General features: G+C 36.6%; 2 protein-coding genes across 2 annotated transcripts in view; both read right to left on the bottom strand.

Moving 5' to 3' along the window:
* LOC112160132 (glucagon-1) lies at positions 1–2689 on the bottom strand. The gene is made up of 7 exons (XM_024294513.2): positions 2623–2689; positions 2447–2553; positions 1790–1945; positions 850–879; positions 644–760; positions 215–352; positions 1–141 (listed from the first exon to the last, which is right to left on the bottom strand). The coding sequence occupies exons 2-7, from the start codon at positions 2542–2544 to the stop codon at positions 117–119; spliced, it is 564 nt and encodes a 187-aa protein (XP_024150281.1). The 5' UTR covers positions 2545–2553; positions 2623–2689; the 3' UTR covers positions 1–116.
* A 2122-nt stretch (positions 2690–4811) lies between these two features.
* Positions 4812–8507, bottom strand: part of LOC112160130 (dipeptidyl peptidase 4) — a 14421-nt gene continuing 10725 nt past the window's right edge. Inside the window, exons 19-26 of the mRNA XM_024294511.2 lie at positions 7913–7982; positions 7643–7837; positions 7439–7493; positions 7099–7198; positions 6965–7023; positions 6807–6879; positions 5711–5784; positions 4812–5277 (exon numbers count right to left, since the gene is read on the bottom strand). Of these exons, the coding sequence (XP_024150279.1) occupies positions 5185–5277; positions 5711–5784; positions 6807–6879; positions 6965–7023; positions 7099–7198; positions 7439–7493; positions 7643–7837; positions 7913–7982 (719 nt within the window). The 3' untranslated portion in view covers positions 4812–5184. The remainder of the gene's footprint in view (positions 5278–5710; positions 5785–6806; positions 6880–6964; positions 7024–7098; positions 7199–7438; positions 7494–7642; positions 7838–7912; positions 7983–8507) is intronic.

Here is an 8507-nt window from a genome sequence, read left to right as displayed (position 1 = left end):
AACAGGAAGTTTTCAAAAGAAAAAAGACATTGACAACGAAACATGCAGATCAATATGGCTTCCAGTTCCTCCTGAGAATGGCTTCTTTCAGTGCGGCGCTGAGGGAGGGGAGTTCTTCACTGCTCTTTTTGTCTCTTCTTACTGCAAAAAAGAGAGAAAAAAGTCACGACAGGTGCATACGGTGAAGGTAAGTGTGAAGGCGGCGCCGGATCACCTCTCATTGGAAGGCTTGGAGGTCATGACCCACAGTAAGTATTGCTTGGCCGCCATGGAGTCCAGGACCTTGTTGACGTCGCTGGTGAAGCTTCCGTCTACATGTCTCTTGCTGAACGCTTCATCCAGCTTGTCCAGTCTGAGTACGCACACAGGAACACAATGTAAACACAATCCGCGGTGGGTCACGGCGGGAAAACCAAGAGAAATCGTGATTGGTTCATTTTTTTTGTAAGTTTCATTCGACAAAATGACAGAAATCAACACAACTGAAAAGTTTAGGTGATTTTTTTTTTTTTATTTTGGAAAAATCAGGGAGAAAAGCGGCAGGATAAGAGGGAGAAAGCAGATGATTGGCTCGTCGGTCGCCAGGATCAGACACGGGTCGTTTCACTGCAGGAGGAGGAGGAGATACGAAGGACAACCCTACTCTCTTGGGATTTGCCCGGACTTGAGCTTGGCAACAAAGTCTTTGATTGCCTGCTCCTTGAGGTAGGCGCTCACGTCGCTGGTGAAGGTACCATCCGCATGGCGCTTGCCTGCATCACTGCACGCAAAAATAAGACAAAAAACACTAAACTCATAAGATAATTGGAGAATTTCCTCTAAAACTGGATCAATTTTAGTCCGACTTACAACTTCTCACTGGGTTGAGGCAGATCAGATCTAGTAAAAAGTGGGAGATGATACAAAATTAACAAAAAAAAAATCTAAAACCTTGAATTGTTGTTAATCAAGTAGAAGTACAAATTTACCAAAATTTTAGGCAACGTTTTAATTTTTTTTATGAGTTTGGGACTATTCTGACCAATTTTTACCAAATGTAACCTTCCAACAATTAAAAAAATCTATAGAAAACAATTATTTTTGGAAGATTTAGACATCCAAACTTATTCATAGTAATATGACTAAATAAAAAAAAAAGCAATGATTGATTGGATTTATGAGGCTCTAGTGTAGCTCAGAGAACAGCTGTGAGTTTAAAATGTTAAGAACTTTAAAAAGGTAATTTGAATTAACACTATTGAACCAATTCGGCTTCAAAATTGCCTCAATTTAGCATCAACGTAAAAGCAAAAACATAAACATTTTTTAATTTTGTTCTTAATTTGGCTATTTTTAAACTTTATTTTACAATGAAGCACTTTGGTACAATGAAAAGAGTTGTCATTTGAGTCAGAGTTGCTATTTTTTATATATATATATATAGCTGGAAATAAAATCAGGCGTCTAAGAGTTAAAACTGAAAATGTATGAAAAATGACCATTTTTTAATGATAAATTTATCTCCAACAAAAGCTAAAACATCCAATCCTTAATAAAAATATGATTAAGTTCCCATAAAGGTAATATCCCCCTCATGGTGTCAATAAAGTTAATTTTATTCTATTCTGATTCTAAAAAAGAAAAAAAAAAAGAAAATATGAGCAGTATAACACAAAGTTGCCAAGAACTTTCTGTGGCTTAAAAATGGCCAAAATCTTGCTCAAAATTAAAATTTTAAATCCTTCTCCCTTAAATCTGAAAAGCTTATTTTCAGTCTGAATGTTCTAAACCGGTATAATTGGGCACCAACCCGCTCCTTTTGTTGTTCATCAGCCACCGAACGAAGTCCTGCGCCTTCCTGTCCTCCAGATATTTGCTGTAGTCGTTGGAGAAGGTTCCCTCCGAGTGTCTCTTCATGCTGGACAGCCCCCGCAGCTCGTCCGCTAACGTGTCGTCTGCTGTGAAACTGGAGCAAAATCAAACATTTTTAACTCTTTAAGATGTTTTTTTAATTTACCTTGACCCATTAAAACATATTTTTCTTAAAACAAAATAAAAATAAACAAAAAACACAAAATTACATGTCAGATAATCTTCTAAACAATAAAAACAACCTTTTTTTTACTGATATATATGTATTTTTTACAAATTTTAAAATTCTCAACCAGGAAAAAAGTAAATTTATATAAAGGAAACAAACCTATAATTTTTTAATAGTAATTTTGCTTCCATAAAGTATCGCTCTTCACTTATTTTTCACTTTTCCGTGTCAATAAAGGTTTAATGAAATACATGCTTGAATGACATTGTGTTAAATGGATTTAAAACACTCAAAATTTTACTCAAAAAATATACCTAAAAGTCTTATAAAGCATCTATTTGTGACATTGTATGATCAAAAATATCAACTTTTATAAATAAACAGGAGAAGAAATGACTTTTTGGAAGTTTGTTAGTTGAATTTTACCTGGAGCTGTCCTCGTTCTGGAGTAGAGGAACCTGCCAGCTGTTGTGGAAAAAGCCGAGGAGCAGGAGGATGGTGGCCAGCGACTGGAGGCTTTTCATGGTTGTAACCTGCAACAGTTTTTACTTCATTTTAAGGTTTCCCAAGAAGATTTAAAAACAAAAAAAATTACAACTCACCTTCTGTTTTCTTCTTCCCAAGTGGCTCTTAGTTCCTTCACTTGTTGTCTCTGACCGTCCACCTGTTCTGCTGGGCTTTTATACTGAAGGAGGAGGCAGGTGGGCTGGTTTTTACCATGGGGGGGTCGTCCCATTACTCTCAACCCATTAGACACGGGGCCCCTCTGGAGGGCCGGATCAACGAGCCGCGAAAGGAAAGGCGCCGCTCATGCGTGATGCCAGCTCCTACTCAGGTGTTAAGATCAAACAACTGCAGCTCATCCTGTCAAACAGACAATCCGAGCTGTTTAATGTGCTACTGTGTCCTCAGGATGGGGGGGTGATGGCTGCACACACTATATTTATTTGAGGACTTTTTTTTCCCCTTTCCAATCAAACTATTGATCCGTTTCTGCATTAGAGACAGAATTAGAAGTTTATTGGTGCTTTAAATCAAGAACTGTTTATACTTTTACTGTGAAATGACTTTTTCTTTTTCATTTCTTTTCAAATTTGAAAGATCCATAAAGTTTACAGACCAAATTCTATTCTTTTTTTTTTTACACTATATTTTGTATAATTTAATTAAAGAAAATGTCCATACATAATTATTTCAAAATAAAGGTGTTTTACCACCTGTTTGCCTTTTATGTGGGAAAAAAAATAAGTTTTAATATGAGAAAAAAATAACCCTAAATAGATTAATTTTTAAAGTTGGTTGTTAAAGACACAAAAAGGAAATTTAAAGTCTGAAATTAGTGGTAATCTTTAAAGTTTTTTGCTTAATTTTTAATTAGCTAAAGAAAAACAAATTAATGAAAACACTACAGTCTAAAGCTGTAGTAAAAACTACAGAAAAGTACCACAATAATGAAAAATTATGCTTGAATTAGTACAAATTTATCCCAATTTTTATTTTTTTTGTGTAAGCTGTATTAAAAAACTACACAAAAAGTACCACAATAATAAAAAAGGATGCTTGAATAAATACAAATTTCTTACAGTTTTTATTATTTTGTGTTAGCTGTAGTCAAACTACACAAAAGTACAAAAATAATGAAAAATGTATGCTTGAATTAGTACAAATTTATCCCAATTTTTATTTTTTGTGTTAGCTGTAGTAAAAAACTACACAAAAGTAACACAATCATGAAAAATGATGCCTGAATAAATACAAATTTCTTACAATTTATTATTTTGGGTTAACTGTAGTAAAAAACTAAACAAAAGTACCACAATAATAAGAAATTATGCTTGAATAAATACAAATTTCTTACAATTTTTATTATTTTGAGTTGCTTTTCAAAAAAAAACCTTAAATAAAACTTCAAAAAATTATCGCTATAAATGCTAAAGTGACATATCACTTACCTAAATTTATAAAAGCAGTTTACAAGCGACATAACTGTATAATTAAAAAAAAAAAAACTTTTACTTTTCTCAAACAGGCCAAAGTTTTCATATATTTAAAGCTTTTTACTATGATATTTAGTAAAAACACCATAAATAGTTCTTTTATGTAAAGACCATGAAAGTGACAATAAATAAATACAAAATATGAATATTCTCAATAAACAGACACAAAAATACAAAAAAAAAAAAAAGAAATCAAGTGACGATCAGAAAACATGAGGCAACATTCCCTCTGCTAAGGAGTTGTAAATATTTAACATGTTGAAAATCATGAATATTTATTTTTGTACAGGAGAGAAAACAAACTTGCTGTAAAAATTATTTGTGATTCATTAATATTTTTAAGACTTTCCTTAAAATTATGCTAAAGGAAATGAATCCAAAGGAGCTCTTTTCCTCAGAAAAGCTCACTATCAACACATCAGCATAAACTTTGTTTTTCCAGATCAAAAATGTGATATTTTTAAAGGGAGTTTGAGATCCCATCCGTACTTTGCATGTTTTATTTTGAACCACTCAAACTAAATAGGATGGGGGGGGGGGCTCTTATTTTTGTAAAAGATCTAAACAGGAAGTACTTAAAAATACTTTCACTTTGTGCTTTGTTGAAGCTTTTCTGTGAAATTTGAACTTAAAAATGAGATTTCCTGTCAAAATAATCATTACCTGGAATATCTGTATTTAATACCTGTAATATCTTGGTACTTCGGCAAAGTATGGGCATCTACATAATCCTCAAATTAGCTTAAACTTGTCAAAGAATTAACCAAAAGCTGTAAAAGAAAATGAATCGCCAATATTTTCAACAATTTTAACCAATTTATTATAAAGAAAATTATGTACACAACATTCTGGAACAATATTGGTTTTGTTGCATATCGTACAATACCTGATTACACACACAAATCCCAGAATTCACTTCAAAAACAGGATTTTTACCCTTTTCTTTCAAACAAAACAATAAATCTCTCATTTACAATCTATGTAAAAAGGAAAATCACATTTAAAATGCGTATTTATTAATCTTTTATTACAAAATTATGCTCCGATTTACATTTTTGACCATGTACATCAAAGCCTCAAAGTTTGGACGGTTTAACACTGATTAGGCTTTTGCTCCCAGAGGAGATCCCAGCAAACGTTTCCTTTCAGTGATCAAAGTCGAGGTCCTCATGCGAAGCACCTCATCAGGAAGTGGCTCAAGTGGGTGTAGACGTGTGAATTGGCCGAACCGCTGAGTCCGTGGTCCTTGTCCGTGTACCACTAAAGGAGAAGAGAGCAAAGACAGAGTTTTATCCTTGGCCTTTTCCGCCCGGTTCTCCACGTCTTATCTCGGAATGGCTTGGTGAGGGCTTGAGTTGAGCAAGCAAAGACTTTCCTGCCCCAGCCCACCTCCTCAAGCTCTTCCTTTGGGACATAAAGGCGTCACTAGGCCAACAGAAAGATGTAATCTTTTTATGGAGTCCTGGGGCCTGCCCAAAGGACCTCTTCCGGTGGGACAAAATGCTTCTTTCGGGTGACCCCCAGTACTACCTAAACTGAATCAAGAAGCTGATCCTTATTCAAATGTTCTATGGGGGAGCCTGGCAACTTCTAGATATGACCTAAACCTTTCAGGTACTTTAAAAAGTCAACATCCCTTAAGACCAAACAAGTCTTTGAAAATCTCATCTCTAAGAATTGCATGAAAACTTACCATAGCCTCAAAGTCTACTTGCTCCTCTACCAACGCTTCAGAAATCTCTGCTGCTTGCTGGAAATGAACATTATCTAGAAATAGACAGTAAAAAATGATTAACAAGCCACGCATGGATGGTAGTGAATCCCTAAAACTTCTGTCAGATACAGTTGATGAGTGAAGGACTGATGGGTTAGGGTTGTTTAACTCACTCGTACTATTAAGCTTAATAAAGTAGGGTGTCATCAGCATAACATAATTTCTTGCTTCCTCATCTGGAATGCTCGTGATCACGCGTGGCTACGCAAGTTTTTAAGTTCGGTCGTGGGCTCTACGAACCAATCAGGTGATCATTGATCACACGCTGAAAGTTCAATCGGTTGAACATTTTCACGGGGAACTGTAACCAAACAGGGTCTCGGATTTGGTAGAGATGTGTGGGTGGTGTCAAACATGGAAGTACCAACTGTTGTAAACATCACAAATGAGACATTCAGTAATTGCGGCTTGTATCTGGTCAAATTAATACGACTCCAAGATGGCCGTTTAAAGAAACAGACCTGTCAAAACAAAACGTCTGGAGCAAGACTTGCGGAATTTGTACTACTTTGACTTACTGGACCAAAACTCTGCCTATATTAGGGGCTGGACAAGTGCTAGTAAATGTATGTTGCTGGTCAGGTGGGTGCAACACCCACTGGTTGAATGTTCAAGAATGCGCTCTACGCTGTTTCATAAACACACAGATGGTGTGTGTGCATCATTAGACGTGACTATTGATGCCTGTTTGATCATCTTCTACATTGATTTGTTTGGTATGTTTTATCAAAACTGCTTTTTTTTGTACAAAGTCTGACAAAACGGGATCCACACCAACAACTCCTACAGAGTAGTTCATGTTGGTTTCCCGAACTGACCATTTCCGTTTAATCTGAAATGATACTTTTCTCACTTCCTATTGGTGCTTCAACAGTTTGTTGGATTGCTGTAATTCTACTTTGAGTATGGTCTGGCTTTTCAATAATCTTAGACATATGTTCTTTTAAAATGTGCTGAAATAGGATCCCACCCACTCAAATAAAAGAGATACAGCTATACGCCTTGCATAGCTCACCATCGGCTGTTCCATGAACGAGGAGATACTCCACCGAATGGAAATTCTTGGCTCTGGCGGTTACTGTTGAGTTCTGCACAGATTCAGATTTGTGTGATTCCATGGCGAATTTGATTGATTTGTTGGTATTGGATGATAATAGTAACCATAGAACTCACTTCATAGCCAGCGGGATTCTCCGAAGGCTGCATCATGTAACGCTCAGTGTAGATGGAATCTATTATATAAAGACACAATACTTTAGCGTTAACTTGTCAATGAAATTAGTCTGGATCGTATTGGTAAAAAGTACCATAATATGTCCATTTGGAGACTGGAGCCACAGCCATTCCACATTTGAAAACTCCACTTCCAGAACCCAACACCATGGACGTAACGTATCCCCCATAGGACTGTTCAAGAGAGACAAGAGCTCATTTTAGCTCCTTTCTGGGCGAAAGGCCAGGCACACTGACATCAGGGTAAAACATTAACTTATTTTTAGAGCCATCCTTTGCCCTTTGAACTCTGAAACAACCCAAATGGACAGACGGCATGAGACCAGAGGGGCTGGTGACAATATATGTCCCTCATACAGCATTCTTGTTTAAAGTTTTGCCTATTTTGACCATTTAAAAGTTGGCAATACTTACCCATCCCCAAATCGCAACTCTGTTTTTGTCAATGAAGCCCATTTTTACGAACTCCCTGAAAGAAAAAACAAAAACAAGTGATTTCTGACGTCATCGTCTGCTGGTGACGCGTCGGCCGCCGAGCAAGAAAAATCCGGTTTAATGAAGCCGTTCGGGGAAAGAGGGTGTTTGTTTGTTTGAGGTGCGCCGGTTCGCTCGTCTTGCCTTGCCGCTGTTATCTGATCTTCCACCTCATAGGTTCCCAGACGTTTGTAGATTTCATGCATCAACTCGTCGCCCTGGTAACCGCTCCCTCTTCCGTCAAAGCTGGCCACAATGATTTTCTCAGTGCTGGCCAGGTAGGTGGACCAGCCGACCCGGTACCTAAGGTCAACCTTTTGACTGCAGGGACCTGCATAGCTGAGAGTCGGCAAGTGTAAGACAACATGCTTGAAATAAATTGGATAAATGATTTTATTTCTTGGTAGTACATACACGTCTATTAATAAGGGGTATGTCTTGGACGCATCGAAACCAGGGGGTAGAAGCATCGTGTACCAAAGATCTGTTCATGAAAACAAAAACAAAAACAAGGATTACTCCTTTTTTCATTGTATTTCTAAAAGTGTTTGATTTTTAAACAACATTGAGAAGAAAGTTCTGAAAGTTCTTAAAAGTTTATGAGTTAAAATGACCAGATAGTATGTACTCAGTCTTGTCTGATTTATGGTACAGTTTGTACTGAAATCTAGAACAAGTGAAGTCCAACAGTTTAATGAAGCCTGTTGTAGCCATATTTACTGTATGCTACGACCCACTTATACACTAGAATTATAAAGGTGAATTAGGGGTGGCAAACTCAAGCGCACAAGGGGCTAAAATCCAAAACACACTTTAGGTTGCGGGCCGAACAGGATAAACGTTTATTAAACATTAAGACGAAAACTTTTAAAACGTATCTTTTTAACATAATTATGAACTAGATTTGTAGCATTACCTGGTAGTGGGAATGCTCTAAGCTGAATTTGGCTGCTGAAGATGAAAGTGCTGATAGCTGAAGGTGCTGAAAATGATAGCTGAAAACACTGAA

Source organism: Oryzias melastigma, linkage group LG2 (genome assembly GCF_002922805.2).
Source record: "Oryzias melastigma strain HK-1 linkage group LG2, ASM292280v2, whole genome shotgun sequence".
NCBI classification, from domain to species: Eukaryota; Metazoa; Chordata; class Actinopteri; order Beloniformes; family Adrianichthyidae; genus Oryzias; species Oryzias melastigma.
This window is presented reverse-complemented; position numbering and strand designations above follow the sequence as displayed.

Coding starts and splice junctions, on each gene's coding strand:
- LOC112160132 (XM_024294513.2), bottom strand. CDS start 2,544: ATGAAAAGCCTCCAGTCGCTGGCCACCATCCTCCTGCTCCTCGGCTTT. Junction 353..643: donor TCCGGGCAAATCCCAAGAGA/GTAGGGTTGTCC, acceptor GTGCGTACTCAG/ACTGGACAAGCTGGATGAAG. Junction 142..214: donor TCCAAGCCTTCCAATGAGAG/GTGATCCGGCGC, acceptor TCTTTTTTGCAG/TAAGAAGAGACAAAAAGAGC.